Source organism: Hemitrygon akajei, chromosome 30 (assembly GCF_048418815.1).
Source record: "Hemitrygon akajei chromosome 30, sHemAka1.3, whole genome shotgun sequence".
Lineage (NCBI taxonomy): Eukaryota > Metazoa > Chordata > Chondrichthyes > Myliobatiformes > Dasyatidae > Hemitrygon > Hemitrygon akajei.
In genome coordinates this window covers 42,731,231-42,757,652 of record NC_133153.1, presented here as the reverse complement: position 1 = coordinate 42,757,652, position 26,422 = coordinate 42,731,231, and the positions used below count along the sequence as shown (strand labels likewise).

Sequence of the window (26,422 nt, the reverse complement as noted above, 5' to 3'; positions counted from 1 at the left end):
CACCACGGGCTGATTACAATGTATCCCACTGCATTATTTCAAAGACAAGCAGGTCCCAAACTCCTACAAGTAGAGGTTCCCTTTCTTATGCATTTGACAGGGCAGGCAGGCTCACCATCTCCAAACACAGGGCCTCCCATACGGGACAGAGATTAGAGGAGGCTCCTTCACTCAAAGGGTGTGAGTCTTTGGAAATCCCTTCCCACAAGGACAGTGGAGGAATCAGAGCATGACAACTCCTGCTCCCATTTCACAGCTCTTTCTTTCCAAAGAGTAACTAACCAATTCCCTCTCTTGCTGCTGGATTATTGGTTTTGCGGTGTGTAACATTGTCATCATGTTTTTCTATGTCGCACTTCTAAGATCCCAGAATTATGAAAAGTATTATTGCTGAGGTGAATATTTTATGTTTGAACTGACAGAGAGAAAACTTGGAATAAATTTAACATTTACAAAGCACATAAATTTGATGGTAATTAGGGGGCAAATAGTCACAATCATTTGGAGTTGTGTTGTTGTAAATGGAAAGGTTTACCAAAGCATCAATTCACAGAAAGAAGTTACTTTGGTGAATTTAAAGTTAAAATAAAAATTATCAGAGTTCACATATGTTACCAGATATTACCTTTAGATTCTTTTTCTTGCAGACATTTACAAGTAAATAAATACAACAGAATTTATGAAAACCTATACACAATGTACATAAGATGACAAACTGCAAATAAAAATTAATACTGAGAACATGAGTTGTAAAGAGTGGTTGAAAGTGAGTCTGTAGGTTGTAGATTTGATGAGACCAGTCTTCTGGAGTAACTTTCATCTATCAATGAGTGTAATGGACAGTTTAGAAAGTTTTACACTGACACTTTGTGCCTCTGGCTTTCAGTTCCACTATGTTCCTCTCACTCAGCGAACCACAGGTGTCCAGGAATATGAATGAGCTTATTGACCCAGTGACACCATACAGTCTCCCAGGTACATCCTCTGGACAGAGTCATCAGCTGGAACCTGTGCTGCAGCATGGGCCTTTTCCCTCCACACTTGGGAATGGAAGGAGTAAATACTTTCTTTAGGGAGCTGAACTCTTTGCCAAACTCCTATGTTGAGTGAGCTTGGATTGGCACAGCCAATTCCCAGAGGTCTGGAGTTGGCTTACATCAGGAAAATGTGGACAGCAGTCTGTATGCCCAGGTTTCTTGAATTACAGATGCAATTGTACGACTGCACGGCTGCCTATAGCTGCATTGCAATACAGTAAGAGGGAGTCCTCATACCATAGCTCTCATACACTGATAATCACACATCAAGCTAAAGAATCACATGGAGCTTCTGTCCAAGCTAGTGTCAGAAAAGGGCCAGTAACATCATAAAAGATCCCACCCACCCTGCACAAGGACTGCTTGTCCCACTCCCATCAGGAGGCTGTGTAGCATCCACACCAGGACCACCAGTTCAAAACCAGTTACGTTTACCAAGCAGTGGGGCTGATCCACACCTCCACCCACTAAACCACCCCTCCACACCCCCAACCACCACTACTTCCTCATTTACCATCAGAATCATTTTATGTACAGACTCTCCTGTGCCTAGCATCACTTTATGGACATTAACCAATCTATGTATATAAACTCTTATGTATTTACATTTATTGTATTTATTATTATTATTATGTATTCTTTATCTTGTGCATTTTTCTGCACTGCATTGATCCAAAATAACAACTGTTTTGTTGTGTACTAGAAATGAAATTAAACAATTTTGTATGAGATCTTCATCAGGGTGTTGGCCCACAGATTCCCAATAAGGGCACAATTAACCGAAGTAGAGGTTGTGCAGTTCTTTGCCAGCACTGTGATTCTGTGGGAGTCACCAAGGGGAGAGGGTAGGACAGTAACAGTGAGCATTCACTTTGCTACAAGGGAGGGCAGGCTCATGGATGATATTTTAGCCTGAAACATTTCAAAGTAAAACCATGTTGAGGGTTTACTGACCTAAGCCATTCAAGTTATTGTGGTATCGCCATTCAGGACACAATGAGTTGTTGATATCTTGCCCAGAAAGCTCTATACTCTGGAGACTTGACAAAAGCTGTTTTTTGGTCTGTTTCTAAATTGATAAAAGATTAAAGTTTAGTTAAAAGGGCCAACTTTTAACACATGCAAGATGACACTTCAATATTAAAGCCCATTTTACACAATGTAATGGTTCAGTGTGACCAGGCTCAGGTAAATGATTACAAATATCTGATTCAGACCATGGAACAGATCGTATAACATTCAGAATGTGTTTTTTTAACTACTGCTGTATGTCATTGGGTGCTTCAGTGTGACAGGTGCCAAGCTCATGGCCAATTAAGAGGAATAGACAGAGTGGACAGCCAGCGCCTCTTCCCCAGGGCACCACTGCTCAATACAAGAGGACATGGCTTTAAGGTAAGGGGAGGGAAGTTCAAGGGGGATATTAGAGGGAAGTTTTTTACTCAGAGAGTGGTTGGTGCGTGGAATGCATTGCCTGAGTCAGTGGTGGAGGCAGATACACTAGTCAAATTTAAGAGACTACTAGACAGGTATATGGAGGAAATTAAGGTGGGGGGTTATATGGGAGACAGGGTTTAAGGGTCGGCCCAACATTGTGGGCTGAAGGCCCTGTACTGTGCTGTCCTGTTCTATGTTCTATAATTCAGGTCCAATCAGCATCACCTTATGTTAGGGATCTTTCCCCTTCTGCCAGCTGCCAGTTTACAACTAGTATTCTGTTTCCTCAAGACAATATCTCCATTGTGGCAGTGCAGGCCTTAACTACAGGGTGGATGGTAGTGTAACACACTACGGTGTTAATGATCAAAGTTCAATTCCTGCCACTGTCTGTAAGGAGTTTATACGTTCTCCCTGAGACCATGTTGGTTTCTTCCTGGTGCTACGGTTCCCTCCCACATTCTAAAGACATACCCATTAGGGTTAGTAAGTTGTGGGCATACTATGTTGGCAACAGAAACATGGCAATACTTGCGGGCTGCCCAGCACAATCCTTGGACTGTGTTGGTCGTTGATGAAACAACACATTCGGTATGTTTAGTTGTTTACGAAACTCTGTCATTGTGTAGCAGAGCTTCCTGACATAATAACAGTAACACCGTTACTGCCAAATATATTATTTACCTGAAAATATCTAACTTTGAAGAAAATGCCTTTTCTTCTGTACTGAACTCAAACAATGGAGCCAATGAAAATCCCACCCAGTCACAAAAATACAATGCACATTAAAAACTGAGATCCCGGCACCTCATAACACTAACAGCTTCATTCTTCCCAGGGTGGAAATGGTTGATACAAGAGGGCATAATTTTAAGGAAATTGGAGGAAAGTATAGGGGGCAGTTAGAGGCTAAGTACTCCACACAGACTGTGGTGGGTGTGTGGAGCGCCTTGCCAGGGCTGGTGGAAGAGGCAGGGACATTATTGCCATTTAAAAGACTCTTAGTTAGGCACATGGCTGCTAGAAAAATGGTGGGCTCTGTGATCTTAGAGCAGGTTAAAAGGTCGGCACAACATTGTGGGACAAAGGGGCTGTACTGAGCTGTAAATTTCTCTGTTCTCTGTAACTTGTTGGGCCAGTAGCTTGGATAAGTAACTTAAGATTCGTAACTGCTTAGATCACTGTGAGCAAATCCTAATCTGTGCCTCAAGTGTGATTATTAGTGCTGGGATAAGTAAACATCTCGTCTTGGATGGAGCCACCATCCACTCTTGCTCTTTGACTACCCATTCCTCCGGTCTCTCAGCATTAGATGTAGCTTTGAGATTGGACAGTGTGCACTTGTCTCCATCTCTCTGAGCACGATGTCAGAACATGTGAGAAAGCAGCTCAGTGGCTGAATTCCCAGAAACACCAGAGATTCTGCAGATGCTAGAAATGCTGAGCAGCGCACACAAGATGCTGGAGGAAAAGCAGGTCAGGCAGCATCTATGGAGAAAATAAACAATCAATGCTTCAGATTGAGACAACACCGATGAAGGGTTTCTGTTTGAAACAACTATTTATTCATTCCCATCGACGCTGCCTGATCTGCTGAGTTCCTCCAGCATTTGTGTGGGCTTCCTCTGTGGTTTTCTGTGTGTAGGGAAGCCAGGCTACAGCACAGCTCCATGGTGATCTGCAGCGTAGCTGCTTTCATAAGCTGGTCCTACAGGGCCTGTGGTTGTGTTTTATGCAAAGTGCACACTTCAATGTCAGCCTTGGGAGAAACATCATTTAAACTGTCAGTTGCAAATGAAAGCTTGGTGCAGAGTTTTTAACAATTGAGACTGGTTTCAGTGCTTGTGCAATTTTACTGAAGTGTTTTTATCGCTAGGTTTGCAGTGTTTGTGGCTTTAGGTCACAATAAGACTGCGAGTGCTGGAAGAGCCGCTGCAGTTTAGTGGAATATTGTACAGATACATACCTTGATGTGACAGTCTTCATCTGCATTTCTGATAAAACGGGTGAGTCGGCCACACTGGGACAGAGTGTGGTAACTAGGGTTGGTGAAACAGTGAAGGGTGCTGGAACTCTGAGATGTATCTAAGGAAAGATAAGTTAGCACAAAATGTATGCACATTGAGCAAATATAAATACAGTGGATTCCAGTTAATTGGGCCATTGGTTAATTCAGGACAGCTACCTACTTGGGGCAAATTGTAAAGAACAAAAATTAATAGAGAAAATAACAGGATTCCCTTTGCTTATTTGGGACACTATACCACTTAATTGAGGCAGAAGACTATTGCCGAACCATTTCTAACCAGCGTCAGTCACATGCACAAGCGTGGTTGTTAGATACAACACCGTACTTAGAATTAACAGTTTTTAAATACTGTAGCATCAGTTGTGTGTGTTTGCATTCAAAGCAGTGAACTTTGTCACTGGTAGTTGGTGAGGAATAAGTACTACGACAGCTCAGAATCTTTTTGCTTACTGTGGTTTCAAGCTTTCAGCCTTGGAGATGCCACAAAGAGCTAGGAGTGAAAACTGAACCATCTCACTACTTCCACAAGACAAAGAATCTGAAAGTATCAGCTATCACCTTGAATAGTTGAATGTTACAGTGAAAATGATGGGGTCTTTTAAGAGACTCCTGGATAGGTACATGGAGCTTAGAAAAATAGAGGGCTATGGGTAACCCTAGGTAATTTCTATGGTAAGGATATGTTCGGCACAGCATTGTGGGCCGAAGGGCCTGTATTGTGCTGTAGGTTTTCTATGTTTCTAAAATTAAGATTTGGAGATACAATCTTTGACAGCATTGTTTGAAGCCAGTCCATTATCCACACTAGGGGTCTGTGCTGATTTTGTTCATTTACAATCAAAAGAAAGTGATGCAGACAAATTCCTCCATTGATAAGTATTAGGAACTAATGCACAGTTATATAGTACTGTAGTATTGTAGGGAGTGTTCTAATTTGTTCTTTATTTCATTTAAATGCATAATTTGTTACTCAGTTTGACTTTTTAACCATTTCCATGAAACTGGGGCAGATGCTTAATTGGGTCAAAATGCACTGGTCCTGATGTGTCCCAATTAACTGGAGTCCTCTGTGTACCTAAAACAGAGGGAGAGGCAGAAACTGAGGCAGAGTAGGAAATGCAGAAATTCCAAACGATAAGTCTGCAAAAAAGAAAGGAGAATAAAAAGGGAAACAGTTTGAGACAGGAAATCAATGAGAGATTAATCACTCCCAGTACCATTATAATCCCTGTATCCTCTGCTATAAAGTGCCCGTGGACACAGTTCTGCTCTTAAGATTTTCAAATAAGACAAATGAAAAGTACATTGAGTGCACCTCACCACATTATATCTGAACCATGAGCAGATATAGAAGTATGTTGCAGAGACCGACATGCACCAGGACACAGCAAGTCTTTAGGAAGAACACCTAGGATTTGAAGGAACATCAGTGACTTACAGAAGTCACTGCAAAAATCACACCAGGTCAGAATAGGTTTTTTAAGAAAGCAAGGAGTACATCACTATGGACACAAAGCGATGGTGTGAAATAGAAACACATTTTGAGCTTTCAGCAGAACCTCAGTCAGGTCTTTGATCTGAATCATTAGCTGTATCTCTCTCCACAGATGCTGCCTGACTGGCTGAATGTTTCCAGTACTTTGATTTTCTACATTAGATATTAAAACATCTGCAGAGATTTTTGATTTTCATGTTCAGTCTCCCAACTTCAACTCATACCCCTGCATCCCTACTCACATTCCACCTGTCGATGTGCGTTCAGTTTAAAGAAATGAAAGAGTGCATATTCCACTTAACGGCTCTGCCCTAAAGACCAGTTGACCATTCAGACCCGGGATGACAGTCACTCTTTACAAAAGGACTGAATTCGTGCAGCTGCTGTCATTGAATGCAAACAAAAAGACGTTTTCTATATTCTGAGATTTTTATGATTATTGGACTGGATTTTATATTGGTTTCCTTCAGATTTTCCATGTTTTCTTTCTTGTGGACAGTTGGTGAGTGGATGATCTGTTAATCTGTTAACTTTTGTGTGTAAAAGGGGGTGTTGGAGGTTTGTTCCTTTCTGCGGGTGGGCAGGGACTGTTATTGTTGCTGTTGTTTTCCACAAGTGAGGGGGTCGGTGATTGTTATTGTGGCTGTTTTTTGCTGCAGGGAGGGCAAGTTTGGGGTCTGTGAGTTTTGTTTCTTTTATTTTCATGCCACCAGGGGGAGTTGATACCTTTCCCTTCATCAGCTCCCATGGTTTATTTTGTACTTCATGGCTTTGTGAAGAAGATGAATATCATAGTTTGACAATAAAATGAACCTTTGAGCAGTTTACTTTGCCGCAGCAACATGATGCTCTGCTGTCGTTCTTACCTGAGAGGGAATAGTCTGTATTGGTAATCCGCATGGCAGGGGTGTAGGAGACACTGGGCATGTTGTGCCCTTTCCCTTTCTGCTTCCATTTGTACCAGAGGAAGAGAGTCAGCATCATCACTATAATCAGGAGAAGAATGATGATCCCAGTGACAGCTCCAACAGAGTGCCTGTCCGATGCTAGAGCCGGGCTAATCCTTGTATAGGGGTTCAGTTCATCCATTACCAGGGCAGCTGTGTGAGGGAACACAATCATTAGATCAGAATTATACTAGATGATATGGAATTACAGAGAATTTCCAGCACAAAAGCTGACCTTTCAGGTCTTCGTATCAATGTCAATGTTTACACCACCACGAGTCTCATCACATATCCCTCACGTACTGCTCCTGTGCACCCTGGACATCAGAGCCAGAGGCTGGAGGTGGTCATGGACACATCATGACTGATTAGCCATTCAGTAAGAATATCACTGATCATTCACCACAGACCACTTTCCTGCCCCTAACCCCATATCCCTCTATAATCTTCATCCCTAAAGATCTATCACCATACTCAGTGCCTGAACTGCCAGAGCCTATCGCGTAGAGTATTGCAAAGCGATAACATCTTCTGGTGAAAAGATTTCTTCTCCCCTCAGTCCAAAGTGGCTATTCCTTCTTTTGAATTGAAGATCCCCGCTTCTAGACAGCCCGGTCAGGGGACAGACTTCTCTGAAAGAATGTTATACATTTTGATGAGGTCACTTCTCATTCCTCTAAACTCTAGACGGTACAGGCCCAGCTGGTGTAATCTCTCTCATGTGATAAAAATGCATTTCAGGAATCAATCTGATATCCTTTGCCAAATTCCCCTGAGCACAACTTTCTAGGGTAGGGAAACCAGACCTGCACACAACGTTCCAGACATGGTCTTACTAGTGACTGCTGATGGTCCTTCAACATGAAGAAAACTTAGAACCACCTGGTATGTGGTGAATTTTACTTTCAGAAGAGGAAAAGGTGTGAAAACAAAAGTACAATAAGTTATTCTGTGATTTTTGTTCACTGACCCAGAAGCTTTTGCAGTGTTCATTAAAATTCTCCCCAATTCCGGCAGAAAAGAAGTTCAAGTTGCACGGACACAAGACTTGTTCCCTCTACACACTGAATGTTTATTCCCCTCCACTGATGCTGCCTGCCTGCCTGCCCAGCATGGATACCTCACTCACCTCAATGCTGAAACAATTCCACAACCTATAGACTTACTTTCAAAAACTCTACAACTTGAGTTCTCTGTATTATTTATTTACTTATTTATTTGCACAATTTATCTTCTTTGGCACATTAGTTGTTTATCAGTGTATTTATGTATAGTTCTTCATAAATTTTCCTGTAAATGCCTGCAAGAAAATGAATCTCAGGCTTGTATATGGTGACATAGATGTACTTTGAAAATAAATTTACTTTGAATTTTACTTGCTGAGTTTCTCCTCACTTTACTGACCAAGGTGTGTTTAAATGGGACATGCAAATCCTCAGTGAACAGGATCAAGGCATCGCAATGAGTCAGATTCTGCCCGACAAGTGCTTTCCACCTACCTTGGTCACACCGAATGCCTTTGAAACCAGGTGAACAGTAGCAAGTCCCAGTCACATGGTCACAAGTGGCATTATTCAAACACTCACACAGCTGCTGACAGCTGTAGCCAAATGTACCAGGAGGACACTCTGGAATACAGTGGGAACAATGCAGTTAGGGAGCTCCTGCGGTCAATCAATCAGTAACATTAAGCATTACAGCTATATGAAACAGTGAGCATCTGAATTTACTGTTCCTTTTGGAATTGTTCTATAAGTAATGTTCCATTTGTTTTTCCTGTATAAGGAGATTATTACAGTGAACAGGTGGATTCACTATTAAGTTTTCTGGAGTCCAAAACCTATTAAATTCTTACCCCATGTTCCATCAATCCTCTCCATTATAAATGCTCTGTCCTCATTTATAAAAGAGTCAGCCTATATAGATATCTTGCTTATTACCACTGAAGTATGTCATTCTAATCTAGTCAATCGCTGGTCACGCAGAGTCAGGTGACCACTGTCATCTTCAGGTTATATTTTGGATGTTGGATGTTTTGCCTGTTAGATAAGTGAGCTTGCACAGCTGGAGGATACAGGCTGAGATTTGCCTCTGCTGAAGCTGGACAGATGTAGTGAAAGGCGCAGTGTGGTTCGTCTTGGCTCTGGATGCAGAGAGTGGAGTTCGAGGTCAGGTTAGGGTTTAGGGTCGGGGATATGGGGGAGTCAGAGGTCAGGCCAGAGTCTAGCTCCCTTAACGAAGGCCAGTAACGTGGATGTGTTACGAAAGACATCCATGGGTGGATACTGGGCCAGCAAGTGCTGTGGACAAAGACCAGTGAGGATGGGAGCTGGTGGTACCCCAGTTAACGAGTCCTGCCCCCCCCCCCCCAACAATTGGGCAGGTCTAGGTGGTCAGGAAGCACAATGCTCAGTGACCTCCTAGGTAAGCAAATTGATGAGGCCTGGAGTTCGATGTCCCGTTATTGGCAGGTACTGTGATCCATACCTTAGCAGCCAGCCAAAGGCCCTGAGAAGAAAGGTCACAATTTAAATCCATTCAGCACTGCATACTGAGGCTGGAATCCATGGAAAATCCCTTCACAGAGTCAGAGTCACAGAGGTATAACACCTCGATGATCACATCCTACCTCTCAACACATGGTCCAACCTCTCTATACCTATGTGACCAAGGACACATCCAGAGGCTTCTTAAATGTTATTAACTATGCTTGAACCACTCGCTATCCACTGTCAAGGTGAAGATAGTCACAGAACTAACAGCCTGGGTAGCTAGGGTGGAAAGGACAAAATCTTTCCCATGTCACAGTTTCAGTACCGGCTCATCTACCAAGGGAGTTTGTGCTGCTGGCATCATTGGAGAAGTGGTGGGAGATAAAGAGCAGTGAGTCGATTAGCTCAGAAAGAACTGCTCCAGTTCCATCTGGCAATGCATCAGCAGGAAATCAATGCTCCTGTGTTCTTTAGAGTGGAGGAGAATGAGGGGAGATTCGATAGAGTTATCTAAAACTATGAGGGGTATAGATAGCTAGCAGGCATTTTCCACTGAGGCTGGGTGAGTCTGGAGCTAGTGGTTGCAGATTAGGGATGAAAGGTGAAATATTTAAGGGGGAGCTCGAGGAGAAATGTCTTCACTCAGAAGGTGGTGAGAATGTTGGATGAGCTGTCAGCAAAAGTGGTGGATGTGGGTTTGATTTAAGAGAAGTTTGGATAAGTACATGGATGGGAGGGGTATTGAGGGCTATGGTTGCAGTGCAGGTTGATGAGACTAGGCAGATTAATGGTTCGGCATGGACCAGACGGGCCAAAGAGCCTGTTTCTGTGCTGTGGTGTTCTGTGACTCTATGCAGCACTGACAATTAATCAAACACTAATCTGTGTGCATAACTGCTGTCATCTGGAAGGCAGGAAACTTCAGCAAATTTGTATGTGTTGCCCTGAGGCTATAAGAATAAAGTGAATCAATACACGCACTGTTGAATCTTATTCCTCTAACATCACTTGTTCATTAATGACTCCATTTCTAACCAGGCTAATGTGTGAGAGTATGGATGATACTGTGTGCCTAAGAACTTGAGCAGACCTGCTCTGTGACACTGCTTTGCGTCCCTAACAGAAGCGTGAGAGAAAAAAAGATTTCTCCACCACGGGAAAGACCGTTCTCAACCTGCATCACAGGACTAAGCTCTGCAATGAAGGGATATGAATAACTGACAGGATTTGGTGGTGTTCTGTTATGAAGGGAGAACCAATCTTCACTGCATAGCTACAACCGGGCAACACATTCCATGGAGACAGGTGGATATGTAATTACAATGAGTTGTCTGTACATTAATTGGAATGGGTGTGGGACAACAAATGCAATGACTATATTCTGTTTATCCTATTGTGTGCCCATGTTACAATCTCTGCATATGTGACATGTGGCTGCTGCACCACAGAAACATTTTTAAACATAGTCTCATGTCAGCTCACTGAGAGGCATGTCTGTGTGCTGGTGAGGCAACAGGGTCTGTATCCAGAGATACCGGCCACGTGACAGATGCACTGCCACCTGGCTGGTCGGAGGTCACACCACATGCCAATCAACATTTGGTCCCTCCCAACTAATCAATGCACACCTAAATTATTGGTCACCTTAATTGGATTATCTTGCCCAGCCCCATGCTATAAAAGGTGAGACTTGGGCTTGGCTCGCTCTCTCTTACAGACCACCTCATTGAAGGTAAGTGCATTGATTTATGTTTGGGAAGGTCTATCGTTTGTCCTGGTAAGGGAGCCGCAGCTATCCAAGGTCAAGGGGGATAGCTGTTGTAGTGCTTTTCCCTTGTTCTTTGTTTGTGTAACCGTACCCTGTCCCCACACCGCTTTCTGTGTATTGTAGTTGCTTGTGTTGACCCGACTTCCCCTTGTAAATAAATTCCTTATTATTAAAACTGTGTGTGTCCAGGCCTCTACTGTTGAGACTCAAAGAACCAGTTATTTTCCATCACAACAGGGTCCCACAACTGGAAAGTTCCAGTGCCTACCCCGTGCCTGAAATCATCTACCTGTCCAAGGCTTCCTGCATTAGTGACAGGTTCTCTTGTTAATATATACATGAGGACAGGACGGGAAAGGAATGGAGGGTTATGGGCTGAGTGCAGGTCGGTGGGACTAGGTGAGAGTAAGCGTTCGGCACGGACTAGAAGGGCCGAGATGCCCTGTTTCCGTGCTGTAATTGTTATATGGTTATATAGGAATCAAACACCCAGCCCTTTCGGATCCCTCCTTGGAATCAAAGCAGGGAAATTTCACATCATCTGTTCCCAACCAGGAACCCCAAGGGCTAAAAAAAAGTACCGTAAATACAGTGGAATTTTAATTACAGGAAAGTCCCGGCTTACTTTCCGAAGGTAACAGGAAACAAGTGATCAGGAATTTTACTATCAGGTGTTTCATACTCCCAACTGGGTTGCATAACTAATTAACAGTGACACAGGGAAACTGGATAATGCAGTCAGCAGACAGATAAATATATGAGTGGTAAATCTTGTAATCCCCCATGTATAATGTGGCAAGAAGTTTGTGTGTGTGTGTGTACGCGCACACACGTTGGTGGGACACTCCCCTCGGCCTCTGTTTTACTCACTCTGCTCGCAATGTTTCCCAAAGAATCCTGTTCGACACTTGCATTCCCCTGTCACATGGTCGCAGTCTGCTCCATTCTGACACCTGCAGAGTTGGATGCAATCTTTTCCAAAAAATCCCATTGGACACCCTGAAAGACATTCTTTGTTAGAAAGAGCACCGTGTTTTCCATTACTGCATTCCCAACCATTATGGAAGAGGAAGGTTTGAGGACCACAATTAGTTCCAGGGGGACCAACCTCCAGCTCCCAGATTATCAGCAGCTCTAGAGCTTTACAGGGATCACAAACAGGGATTTGTGCAGAATGATGGTGAGAAAAAAAGGGAGAAAGAGGAGCCTGGACAGAGAAATAGAAACACTGGAAACCTTCATATCAGCCAACAAGCATTTCTTTAAGAAACGGTCAAACAGGTTTTCTGTAGTTGCAAGGCCAGGGTAAAGAGGAAAATGAGAAAAGATTAAATGGGAACAGCTGGCAGCCAAGAGGCAACCACTAAAGGGCTGATCGCACAAAGTGAAATGGAGGTGGAAATGTGTTGGAGACGGTTGTCGGAAGATTTGCTGGTTCAGTACCTCGATTGTCTTATGAAAGGTTGAACAGGCTAACTTGTACCTACTGGAGTTTAGAAGAATGAGAGGAGATTTGACTGAAACAAGATCTTGATGGGTCTGAACAGGTGGGTGTTGAGAGGATGTTTTCTTTTGTGGGGATATCTGGAACCAGTGTCACTGTTTAAATCCTGAATGTCTGATGAGATTTATCCCAGGTTGTTCAAAGAGGAAAGAAAGGAGATTGTTTGGGCCTTGACAAAGATCTTTAGTGACAGGTGAGGTTCCAGAGAGCTGGAGAATAGCCATTGTTGTTCCTTTACTTATAGAAGACAGTCGAGACAAACCAGAAAACTTTAAACCAGCCAGTCTTACATCAGTGGTAGGGAATCGATTGGAGAAGATTCTTCGTGACTGGATCTACTCACTTCTGGAGATACACAGGCTTATTAAGGAGAGTCAGCACGTTTCTGTGCAGGGGGTGGACGCAGGTTAGATACATCGTAATGTAGTAGGCACATGGGGTCCATGAAGACTGGGTTGGACTTTGATGATGGAGGGCGGTAGTAGAGGGATGTTTTTTCTGACAGGAGGTCTGTGGGCTGAAGGGCCTGATCTTTGATGTACTGTTCCTTGTAAACAAGACAGGTCAGGATATGTCAGAAATGGGTATAGCAGAATTTTATAATGGGTGGTAGATGTGTGTGAATGGCTGTGAAGTATCCACTGGGAAGAGGAGTGGACAGGTCTCGAGTGGGAATGGGATGGAGTATTAAGCTGCAGCTAACTGCTGGCTCAGGTGCAGGAATTTGGAAGGTTTCACCCACTGCCCTGGTTTTGCCCTGCTGACAAAACCACATTGATAGCAACAAGTGCTGTTAACATGGTGTCACAAATTCACAACTTTATCATCCATGTTTGGGAAGGGAGATTTTATCGGGGCACCTCAGAGATGCTGAAATCATGATCATCTTCAAGAAAAGAGACACCCGACTGGTAATACTGTAGCCTGCCTTATGGAAACTCATTACCAGAGCCCTTCACAACTGCCCCCTGAACAGCTGCTACTCAAGCAACAATGAAGCATTGTCGCAGGAAAGCAGCATCCATCCCACCCCACACCACCCAGGCCACGCTCTCTTCCTGCTGCTGCCATCAGGAAGAAGGTACAGGGGCCTCAGGACCCACACCACCAGGATCAGGAAGACTCTTCATCTCATGTTCTCGACATTTATTGCTTGTTTATTATTATTATTTCTTTTGTTTCTTTTTGTATTTGTACAGTTAGTTGTCTTTTGCATTCTGGTTGTCCAGCCTGTCGGTGTGGTCTTTCACTGATTCTATTACGGTTATTGGACTTATTGAGTATGCCCACAAGAAAATGAATCTCAGGGTTGTATATGGTGACAGGTATGTACTTAGATAATAAATTTACTTTGATCTTTGAACCAACTGTATCATGGAAGAGCAGCACGAATAACAGTGTGGATTCTGTCCCTGTACAAGGACGAAAGGTACAATCTTTACCCAGGGACAACTGCAAGAAGAGTTCAAGCAACAGCAGCAGTCACAACCCGGTTCTTTTCCAGCCTTTCTAAAGCCTTTAGTTCAGCATCTGGGAAGATCGGTGGAACATCCTCATCAAATCTGACATTGTCTCCATTTTATGTTTGCATCACACTGGCTTGAGATTAACCAATAGGTGGGGAGGTGTGTAGGAAGGGGGTAAATGGGAAGGTGGTAAATGGGAAGGGGATGACCTAGCTGATGACTGAAAAAAGGCAGCATCGAGAAGCACCCAACTGAACACTGGAGAAGGAGGGGGGAGATGAGGCACAGCACTGGAGGTAAGAGAGTGCAGGAAGGAACCCCATGGGAAGACTTTTCTGATTTCCCTGTCTGTGAAAGCTTTGATTTCTTTTTAAATCCCATTCTCAGAATATTGACCCCTGGCATCTGGAGATCCCATAATTAGTTGTAACAATTTGATTTATTGATCAAAGTCTCAATGCCATTAAAAAGTTAATAAAACATCAGCAAAATGTGTATTACAGAACAATGACCTGATCAATTTATTTTTAACTAAAGGAATTAAGATTAATGACTGTGTAAATGAAGAGTGTGCTGTTCCCCCACATGGTGGCAGGCTCACCCTAGATTGTTGGAACCGAAACAGTTACTCACTCTGCGTGCAATACATGCCAGTCCAGCCCTGTGCACATCGACACTCTCCATCATAAACACTGCACACTGCTCCGTTATGGCAGTTACATGTGTGGATGCAGTTGGGACCCCAGAAGCCTGAATGGCAAGCTGAATAGAATGAGAAACCGATGGATAAAGGAAGAGAAAGAAAACTTTGCATGAGAGTAGCAGAATGGTTATTGCAAACACTGGCAAATGAGTTATGTCTTCCTAGGCCTCAGCATTTAGTGCACACATGGAACCGGATTGATCTCGAATTAGTTCTTATTTCAATTCATCATCATTTTGATTAGAAAATATTTTGGTGAGAACACAGAATGTTACAGTGTAGGAATTTGTGTGTGCTTACCATGATCTGATTAAACTATCTCCGTCAACCTGCACATGGTCCATAACCCTCTCACTCTTGCCTTTTCAAGTCTGTTTAAATGCCTCTTACAAATGCTATCATATCTATTTCTACCACCTCCCCTAGCAGCGCATCCCAGACACTGTCTGTAGAAGAAACCTTGTTCATCTCCTTCTTCATACATCACTTTCCCCTTCCTTAAACCTCTACCCTCTAGTATTTGACATCTCTACCCTGGGAGAAAGACTCTCACTCTAACTTAACTAAGCCTCTGATCATTTTACTTAATTCTATCATATCTCCACTGCCTCTGACACTTCAGGGAAAACAATATAAGTTTGCTCAACATTTCCTTATAGTAAATGCTCTCCAATCCAGGCAACGTCTCAGGGAATCTCATCTGCACCTTCTTCAAAGCTTCCACATCTTGGTAGAGCAACCTTTTTTTATGCCATGGACCCCTACCATTAACCAAGGGGTCCATGGATATCGGGTTGGAAACTCCTGACCTTGATTATGGTGACTAGGGCTGCAGAGAAGTGTGGCCTAACAAGGTTTTAAACAGCTACATAATGAATCGGCAATGTTTATACTCAATGTCTCAGCTATGGAGGCAAGCCTTCAGAATACCTTCCCTACTACCCATTTCACCTGTTTACCACTGTCAGGGAGTTACAGACTTGTACCCACTTCATACTTCCTGCTTGCATTTGATGCACCAACATGCATTACCTTCCACTTGTCTAGTTTAATCTGCCTTTTCTTCACCCAAATTTTCAACTGATCTATAACTAACAAGATTCCTACCCTCTATTATCATACTGATTTTCATGTTGTTTACAAACCTACTAACTAGACCACCTACACTTTCATCCAAAGCATTACCAGTGCTGATCCTTGTAAAACAGCAGGGGTCACAGACTTACAGTGAGAATAACACCACTGCACCACTACCCTCTGTCATCTATGACCAAGTCAATCCAATGTTTGTAGACTCTACAACGTACATCCAAGTGACCTAATCTCCTGGACTAACTGATCACGAAGGTCTCTGTCAAATACTTTAATAAAGTCCATGTTGACACCATCAACTGCCTCAACCTCACCAACCATCTTCATTATCTCCTAAAAAATACAATCAAATCAAAGTTGTGAAATACAGCAGTGAAAACTGAAGGAAAATACAATGGTTTGGATATCATAATTCAGTGATGGCTCCCAAATATGTACTTAAAAAGGAAAGAGTGATAGTGCAAATCTAACATGTGGTGTGAAGTATTTTGGTTAACACTGTGGTATTCTTGGGCTTACTATCATCCTTGCTGGTTCCCGGAGCTGGCGTCCTGAGTGGGAAAGGGTGGCTTTGAGCTCTTCTATGGGAAAAATCTCAATGCACCATAAAAGAAAAGTTCAGAATTGCTCAATTTTGGCAGAAGAAATGCTGGGTCACAGGGATATGCTGGAGCTGCAGTGAATGAAGGTGACCAATTTCACCCACGTTTTTCCCCATGTGTGCAGTAAATGCTAATCATCCCAACATGGAGTTATCTGTTGGCTCAATGTTTTCAGCAGATGACATCTATCACTCTCTGTCAATCATTCCAACCCTTTGTCTTACTGCTATCACATAACAGATTGCGTCCAGAAGCCAGCCAGCATGACCCAGTGGCGGTAAACGCATAAAAACTATGTCTGGAAGATAAGTGGAACATTTTAATTCTCAGTTTCACCAAGTGAAGCATTTCCTCCAGGTTATGTCTTGCCATGCGATGATTTGTATATGACATTCCCAAGCCCGTTACCAAAACAAGGATGGCATAATGAGTATGTGCGTCTGCGAGCCGCCACAGTATGGGGAAGGGACTGTGCGCATGGTCGCTCGTGTCAAAACAGCACTCTTTGATCAGGCACATGGCCAGGAGGGAGGCATCAACCTCGCGTGGCTGTGGCAAACTATAAATCAGTTCCCTGCATATCCTAATGAATAGCTTAAAAAGAATGGCAGAAAAAAGACAGCTTTAACAAAGAGAGGAGTTGTCCCTTAAGAAAATCTCAAATAGACATTAATTAAAAACAGAAGTAACAACTTCAAATATCAGCACTTAAAACACAAAATAATCCAATAAGGCATCAATAGAGAATTTTAAAAATTCCTTCCATAGTCTCAAATTTCATGTGTGTTTATCATTTATTTGGACCACAGGGGTGTTCTGAAAGAGCTATCTCACTCTACAAGGTAACCCAGAGTTAGCACAAGTTCACCCACCTAACTTGTTTATTTACCGGTAGTTATTTAGAGACACAGTGCGGAACAGGCTCTTTCAGGCCAACAAGACACGTAGCCCAGAAACACTGATTTATCACTAGTCTAATCACAGGACAATTTACAATGACCAATCAATCTACTAACTAGTAAGTCTTAGGACTGTGGGAGGAAACCAAACACATTCACAGAGAGGAGGTACAAATGGCATCAAAATTGAACTCCGAACTCTGACACACTGAGCTGTGATAGCGTCACACTAATCGCTATGCTACCATGGCGCCCCTTCACATGAAATATATCCTCACAAGCAACAAACAAATTGCTGGTGCCAGACATGCCTTCATGCAAATTCCCCAATATCTCTGAGAGTTGACTTGGCAAAATATGGGATCTACCTCTCATTAACGCCTTCTTCCAAGACAGTTCCAGCTCAGAATACCTAACATTGTTATGCAGTGATGCCCTGCAACTCTTGGCCAAGGGATTCTTGAACGATTCTTTGTGGGTTCAGTAAAAAACGTGATCTGACGATACTTCACATTCACCACAGAGTTATGAAATTCAGAAAGCAGAGAATTTCACCTTCAAATTGTTTTCATTCATTTCACTCTTTTCCTCACCCTTAGGGAAGATCAGGATAATTGGGAAAAATTCCAGATGGGAGATGAGTTGAGTTTAATACAAGGGTTCCTCGTCCTGAAGTACAGGTGTGATGGGAGGTGGATGCAGATCCAACAACAACTTTTAAAGGTGAAAAAGATAAACTTACAGGTTCTGGGGACTGCGAGTAACAAGACAGATGAGTTAGCATTTTCAAACACACCAGGAAAATCCAAGACTCAAGAGATTTTGTAACTCACACGAAATGCTGGAGGAATTCAACAGGTCAGGTAGCATCTATGGAGGGAAATAAATAGTCAACGTTTTGATCTGAGACTCTTCATCAGGATCTTCATAGATGTTGGCTGAGCTGATTTCCTCCAGTATTTTGTGCACATTCTAACAGGAACTTGCCTCTGTTTCCCTCCTGTTCCATTGAACTTGCAAAGTCCGTGCTGAATTTTGAAAATGTTATCTCGTTAGTCTCATTAGTCTCAGTTCACCAGCATTGGGGTACCTCCATCAATCACTGTCGAGGACATCTTTAAAAGGCAGCGCTTCAAGAAAGTGGCATCCATCATTACATATCCTCACCATCTGGGCCAGGCCCTCTTCCCACTATCACCATCAGGGAGGAGGTACAGGAGCCTGAAGACACACTCAATGTTTCATAAACAGGTTTTTCCCCTTCACCATCAGATTTCTGAATGGGCCATGAACACTCCCTCACTATTCCTCTTTTATGTTATTTATTTTATTTAAAATTCAGCAATTTTTATGGCTTGCACCATACCACTGTCATAAAACAACAAATTTCACATCACAGCATCTGTCAGTGATAATAACCCTAATTCTAATCTTGGTGCTGCACTTTAACCAGGATGTGCTTTAATCAGAAGAGGAGTTCAAGAAAACTAGCAAGGTTAATGGAATGGAATATATAAAATATATATTATGTATATTATATAAAGTATAATTATGAATCTAACACTTTTTTTTCATCCAATTGTGACATTTGGTGGCAAATCATCAGTAATTGACTGTTTGCAGAAAGACAGTGGACAGCTTGTGAGGTGCTAGATAAATGAGCGTCTTCCCATCACTTACTCTGTGAACAATCTCGACCAATCCAGCCTGGGTAACACTGGCAGGAGCCATCGATAGGGTTGCAAGTGCCATTATTAGAGCAGTAGCAAGTGCCAGAGCAGCTCTTGCCAAACGTCCCACTTGAACAGACTGCAGAAAGAAACACAACGCAGACCATATTCATTAATGAGGTGTAGACACACAGGACCTTTTGTTTGGTAAAGTCATACATTAAAAGTCTCCTCGAGATGCTACTATGTATGTAACCCTCTCACTGGGGCTCGTATACAAACTTGACTTGTTAGCTGACTCCACTAACAGCCTCGTGACTCAGCGGTGAGGAGGCCACCTTTCATAAACAATATATGTCTAGGGTCGGCATGATTTGGCGTTCAACCAAACAGGAACGTCGTGATGTTCGGATTAAAGGAACCTTGATTTGAGTTAATGCCATGTAAATACGGCCCATACACAATTGTCGGTCATCAAGAAATAACAGATCGTATGCCATATACTCTGTCAAGAGTATTGGCCCTTCCTCCTTGGAGCCATTCATCTGCACAATGCACTTCTTGCAACAGGGACTCTATTCCAACAGCATTCTGCAGCATCTTCCCTTGTACTGCACTCTGCAGCTCCCGCCAAAAGACCCCAAACCAGACTACTCTGTCACAAATCTCCCTCCAGTACATTCTCCCGATCCCACCATCCTGACTGGCTGAAACAACGTTCCTAAGTTTAACACATGGCTTCTTACCTTTAATTGAAACCAAAATATTCTACCAGCGGGACACACTACTTTTGTTGAAAACAGCTAAATATGAAATATTTACAGCACAGCAGTAGAAATCTTAACCAGGGCTTTACATATAGATTTAATATCACTGACATATGTCGTGAAATTTGTTGTCTTTACAGCAGCAGTACAATGTGATACATATTAATAGAAAAAACATGAATTACAGAATACATATATTTATATATAACATAGTTAAATTTTATTTCTATTTTTGCACTGATTATTTTAAAAGTAGTGAGGTAGTGTTCATGGGTTCAATGTCCATTCAGAAGTTGGATGGCAGAGCGGAAGAAGTGTTCCTGTATCATTGAGTGCGTACCTTCAAGCTTCTGTACTTCTTTCCTTATGGCAGCAATGAGAAGAGGGCATGGCCTGGGTGATGGGGGTCCTTAATGATGGATGCCATCTTTTTGAGGCATCACCCCTTGAAGATGTCCTGGATACTACAGATGTTAGTGCCTATGATGGAGCTGGCTAAGTTTACAACTATCTGCAACTTATCATGATCCTGTGCAGTAGACTCCCCCCCCCCCCCCCCATATCAAACAGCGATGCAGCCAGTTAGAAGAGTCTCCATGATACATCTGTAGAAACTAGTGAGTGTCTTTTGTGACATAACAAATCTCCTCAAAAACTTCAAGAACTTCAGGAACTTCAAATTTCTCACTCTTGCTATTTCTGATCCCTCCTATGAGGACTAGTGTGTGTTCCCTCATCCCTCGTCTTAGCCTTTCTGAAGTCTACAATCAGTTCTTTGGTCTTACTGATGTTGAGTGTAAGGTTGTTGCTGTGACACCACTCAACTAACTAACATATCTTTCTTCCGTATGCCTTCTCATCACCATCTGAAATTCTGCCAAAATGGTTGTATCATCAGCACATTTATAGATGGTATAAGAGCTGTGCCTAGCCACCCAGTCATGGGTGTAGGGAGAGTAGAGCAGTGGGTTAAGCACACACCCCTGAGGTGCACCAGTGTTGATTGTCAGTGAGGTGAAGATGTTATTTCCAATCCACACAGATTATGGTCTTCGGTTAAGAAGTCGAGAATCCATTTGCAGAGGGAGGTACAGAAGCCCACATCTGGAGCTTTTCTATCAGAACTGTAGGAATGAATGTGTTAAATGCTGAGCTGTGGTCAATAAACAGCATCCAGGTGGCCCAAGGCAGCGTGAAGAGCCAATGAGATCGCATCCACGATTGTGGCAAAAGACAAATTGCAGTCGGTCCAGGTCCTTGCTGAGACAGGAGTTTATTCTAGCCATGACCAACCTCTCAAAGCACTTCATCACCGTAGATTGTGTGCTACTGGGCTATAGTCATTAAGGCAGCTCACCCTGCTCTTCTTGGACACTGGTATAATTGTTGCCATTTTGAAGCAGATGAGAACTTCTGACCATAGCAACAAGAGGTTGAAAATGACATCCACAGCATAGTAAATTTTAAATTGTCCCATTCAGATCTAAAGATTTAATAACTGTGGAGGCTTTCTTTCTCTTGTAGGATAAAGTCTTTCCTAACAAGGGGGATCACTCTGCTTGGCAAGTGAGCCTTGTGGCAGTGAAACAATCTCAGGTTCTAGGGCCTCTTCCATGGTAGTTGTAGGAGTTGACTCTGGGACTGCAAAAAGTGGTTCTGACAGCACTGGCCACCTTTCTTCTCTAACAATTGACTCTGGTCTCCTCCGGCTGATCGATGTCATCTCCAGATGACATCAGACACAATGTGCAGGAAAGTGGTCCAGTTCTGAGTACCCACTTTTGATCACCTTTACAGTCTCTCACCTGGACTGCTTGTCCAGGAGTGAAACACAGAACCTCCTTGCTTGAAGAGCCTTCTATTTGTCTCAGCTGTTTGTTCCACAAACTCCTTCCGAGATTGGGTTTGAGGAGATCCAAGCTTGAACACAAAGGATGACCAGGAACAGGATAGCTAGTGAGTTATTGGCTGTGGAGTGTGCTACATTGCAGTGCGGAAGGAGGAAATTATCAAGCTTCTGATTCAGTGTAAGTGTAGTGTACTCTGCTGACATTACTTACGGTGAATTCTTTAAGACACTGGCCAAATTTTTCCACCAAGTCATTTGGGTGGCACGGTGCATATGCAATATGTCTTATTCCATTCATTTTCAGGAATGACTGAAACTGTTCTGCAACGAACTGTGGTCCATTGTCACTAGCTGAGTGTTCTGGAAACCAGTCCTTGGGAAGAGGCTTCTCAACGCATCAACAGTGTGTGAGGCTGTAGTGGAGGCTCTTGGGAAAACTTCTGGCCCCTTTGTAGCTGCATCCACCACTACCAAGAAATCTGTGTGCATGAATGGTCCAGGAAAATCCAAATGAATCCTCTGCCAAGGTAATGCAGGCCATTCCCAGGGGTGGACAGGCACTTCTCTTGGCATCTTGAAGAGAGTTGCTGATCTGTTGATCTATCCCAGGACACCAGACTAAGCTTTGGGCCAACACTAACATTTTGACCATATGTAGATATATTTCTGGCATGTAGTTTCTCCAACACTTAGCTCTCAGCTTGGATGGTACAACAATTCTCAATCCCCCTGAAGGCAAACTCCGTCAAGGGCAGGTTCATCCTGGCGCTGGTAAAAATGGGTGAACTGGAGTTTCTGATACTCATTTCAGCCATTTTGTGTGGCCATGTAGACCTGAGACAGTGTGGGGTCTTCTCTGGTTTCCTTACTGCTGTAATAAGGAGAATTTTGATTCGTATTAGGGAGAATACGCCGAGGAGTATCCTCTTTTGTAAAGTTTTCCAGTATTTCTTTTTCCAAGGGTAGATGGGTTTCCATGATTAGTCATCCTCTTGAATTTGATCTTGTAATTCTGTCCTCCAAGAAACAGAGCCCATCTCTGCATTCGTGCTGCTGCAGTCAGTGGAACAGCCTTCTGTTGATTGAAAATGGAACTAATGGTTGATGATGAGTATTGAGGGTAAACTCCCTCCCATACAAGTACTGGTTGTAACATTTTACAGCCAAACCAGACTCAAGGCCGCTCCATCCATCTGTGCGTAACTTTTCTCTGCAGCGGTAAGGGAATGTGTTGCAAAGGCTATGGGGTGTCCCATCCATCACCATATAACCACGGAAACAGGCCATTCTGGCCCTCCTAGTCCGTGCCGAACTCTTAATCTCACCTAGTCCCACCTACCCGCACTCAGCCCATAACCCTCCACTCCTTTCCTGTCCATATACCTATCCAATTTTACCTTAAATGACACAACTGAACTGGCCTCTACTACTTCTACAGGAAGCTCATTCCACACAGCTATCACTCTCTGAGTAAAGAAATACCCCCTCGTGTTTCCCTTAAACTTTTGCCCCCTAACTCTCAAATCATGTCCTCTCTTTTGAATCTCCCCTACTCTCAATGGAAACAGCCTATTCACGTCAACTCTATCTATCCCTCTCAACATTTTAAATACCTCGATCAAATCCCCCCTCAACCTTCTACGCTCCAATGAATAGAGACCTAACTTGTTCAACCTTTCTCTGTAACTTAAGTGCTGAAACCCAGGTAACATCCTAGTAAATCGTCTCTGCACTCTCTCTAATTTATTGATATCTTTCCTATAATTCGGTGACCAGAACTGTACACAATCACTCATAACATTTGATATGACTGCACCTATCCCGTAAGGTGAGGTGTCACACACAAGCTTCACTGGACAATGTTGATCATAATGTGTGAGTACAGTGCCAGACCTCACCATTTCCTTTACTTTTTGGAACCTCACCTCGTACTACTTTGTCCATTGCCATTTCTTCAGTGGTCAGTTCAAGGGACGGAACATATTTGCCAGGTTTGGCAGTAACCTGTTACGGTAATTGATAAGCCCTAAAAAGAACCACAACTGTGCCACGCACATCGGCCTTGCAGCATCTACCATTGCTTGCATTTTCTCAGCACACTCGTGTAATTCTTGTGCATCAATGGCGTGACCACAGTAAGTGATGCTTGGTTGGCCATTGTCTGAGTCCATAATCTCCTAATCCTTTTAACACTGTCTTGAGATTTTGAAGATGTTCCGTGTCATCCTCACCAGTAACAATGATGTCATCCAGGTAACGCTGAGTGTTCCGGCAGCTTTGCAGCACCTGGTCCATAACTTCCTGCCAGAGTGCAGGTGCAGATGCCACTTCAAAAATAATCCTATTATAGTGAGCATTTATAGTGAGAAGCACTTTGGATTCTTCTTCCATCTCCATCTGCAGTAGGCCTCAGTTAAGTTCATTTAGCTTAAGTGTTTTCCCACAGAAAGGTTTGCCAAACTATCCTCTATGCTGGGCAGAAGGTATTGATCTACTTTCAGTACTGGGTTGATGGTGACTTTAAAATCACCACAGATCCTGATAGATCCATTCTTCTTTGCTATTGGGACCACTGGCATTGCCCACGGGCTCCACTCAATCTTGGAAAGAATTCTTTTAGCCTCCATGTGATCCACTTTAATTCCTGACTATAACTCAATTGCATCTCTCTCTGCAGTTTCCATTGACGTAGCTATTTCAACTGCTCTTTTAAATGTAATTTATGCTTTGGTTAGGAGCTGTTTTTGCATGCTTTCTTGTAAGATCCTACAAACTAAACAATCCCTCAGAGCATCATTAAGCCCATTATTGAACTAACAATGTTCAGACAACTTCTTCAATTCAGGCACTATGCTAAAATGGACTCCAGTCCCTTTTGATCCAACTTATGAAACCTAAAGCATTCTGCAATTAACAATGGTTTTAGTTCTAACTGCTCCTGCATCACTTTCACAATATCAGAAAAGCTCATTTCAGCTAGTTTGGTAGGAGCTGTCAAACACCTAAGCAAACTGTATACCTTTAAACCCAACACACTCAGCAAAACTGGTACCCACTTCTCATTGGCTACTCCATTTGCTTTAAAATACTACTCAATCTATTCAGTACAGTTACCTCTTGTGCAATCAAACATGTCAATCTTTCTGATGTAACCAACCTTTTCTGCTTTTTTAAAGACTATTATCACCTGGTACTCACTGTCTATAAACTGAGAATTCTTCTGTTTTCTGCCTTTTTAAAAAAACTCATCCATCTTTCCTTTTGCTGCTTCAAAGGGGAAAAAAGCCGTGCATTGCTTTTTAAAAAACTCGACTGTTTCTTGCTGCACTTTTTTTTAAACTCGAAGGTCTCACTGTGCTTCAACAGGTAGGAGGTTGCTGGGGTTTGTTTACAACGTCCTCTTCACCACTATTATGGTTTGTAACTCTAAAACATAAAAACTAATTGATAGGAAAACAAGGGAGCTGGGAATGTGAGTCTAACTTTGGTTTTACTTCAAGCGAGGCACACGTTTGCCATTTGCATACTTGTATATAATATTACTGAAACATTAAGTACACAACATATCAATTCAGGACAAAGATGAGAAAGGGTCTCTTTCACCAGAGGGTGGAGGATCTGTGGAATTGTTTGCCAGGGGTGGCTATGGAGGTCAGGTCATTGAGTATATTTAAAGTGGTTCTTGGTTAGTCAGGGTGTGAAGTTCTTGGGGAGAAGGCAGGAGAATGGGGTTGAGAGGGATAATAAGTTAGCCATAATGGAATGGTGGAGCAGACTCACTGGGCAGAATGGCATAATTCTGCTCCTATGTCTTATGGTCTTTCTCATTTCTCTGCAGCAAAGACCATCTAACCAAAGCTTTCCAGCCCTGGTCACTGCTACTCTGCTCTGCCTACAGAATCTAGAGTAATGCATTCTAACGTACCCTTGTTGTACACAGGCAGTGTGGTAGCATAGGAGTAGACAGTTAGCATAATGTTTCACAGTGCCAGCAACCAGGGATAAATTCCCTCTGTTGTCCGGAAAGAGTTTGTATATTCTTTCTGTGAGTGTGCAGGTTTCCTCTGGGTTAATAAGCTGTGGACATGCTATGTCGGCATCAGAAGTGTGGTAACACTTGTGGACTGCACAGCTGGTCGTTGATGCAAACAACACTGTATAGAAACATAGAAAACTTACAGCACAATACAGGCCCTTCGGCCCACAAAGTTGTGCCGAACATGTCCCTACCTCAGAAATTACTAGGCTTACCCATAGCCCTCTATTTTACTAAGCTCCATGTACCTATCCAAAAGTCTCTTAAAAGACCCTATTGTCTATGTCTTGATGTTTCGATGCACATATGACAAATAAAAATAAGCTTTATCTTTATCTCTTGTTCATGAGACTGGCAAAGAGTGAGGGGTTAAAATGTGCCAAGCCATCACTGTGAGGATAAGGATACAAATTTCATGTCTTTAGCACTGGCAACCTATTGACTCTACAATACAAAGCAGCATGGGGAACGCCATGCCATTGTGTATTATGGAAAACTACATCCACGTGAGCCTCTGCCTTTGACCGTCAAGGACATCTGTAGGTGTAATAAAGGCATTTCAGAGCACACCACAGGACTGATCAGCCAGCTCATGAATCCCTGAGGAAACACAGCACAATAAAATGGAC

The 26,422-nt window shown here is 42.9% G+C and overlaps 1 protein-coding gene across 2 annotated transcripts in view; it reads right to left on the bottom strand.

Moving 5' to 3' along the window:
- megf11 (multiple EGF-like-domains 11) overlaps positions 1-26,422 on the bottom strand; it is a 411,744-nt gene that overhangs the window by 9,684 nt on the left and 375,638 nt on the right. Inside the window, exons 16-22 of one of the 2 annotated variants that reach the window (XM_073032726.1) lie at positions 19,152-19,280; positions 14,809-14,937; positions 12,076-12,204; positions 8,445-8,573; positions 6,865-7,098; positions 4,441-4,559; positions 1,992-2,106 (exon numbers count right to left, since the gene is read on the bottom strand). In XM_073032726.1, the coding sequence (XP_072888827.1) occupies positions 1,992-2,106; positions 4,441-4,559; positions 6,865-7,098; positions 8,445-8,573; positions 12,076-12,204; positions 14,809-14,937; positions 19,152-19,280 (984 nt within the window). The remainder of the gene's footprint in view (positions 1-1,991; positions 2,107-4,440; positions 4,560-6,864; positions 7,099-8,444; positions 8,574-12,075; positions 12,205-14,808; positions 14,938-19,151; positions 19,281-26,422) is intronic. The other variant, XM_073032727.1, reaches the window with a different exon arrangement.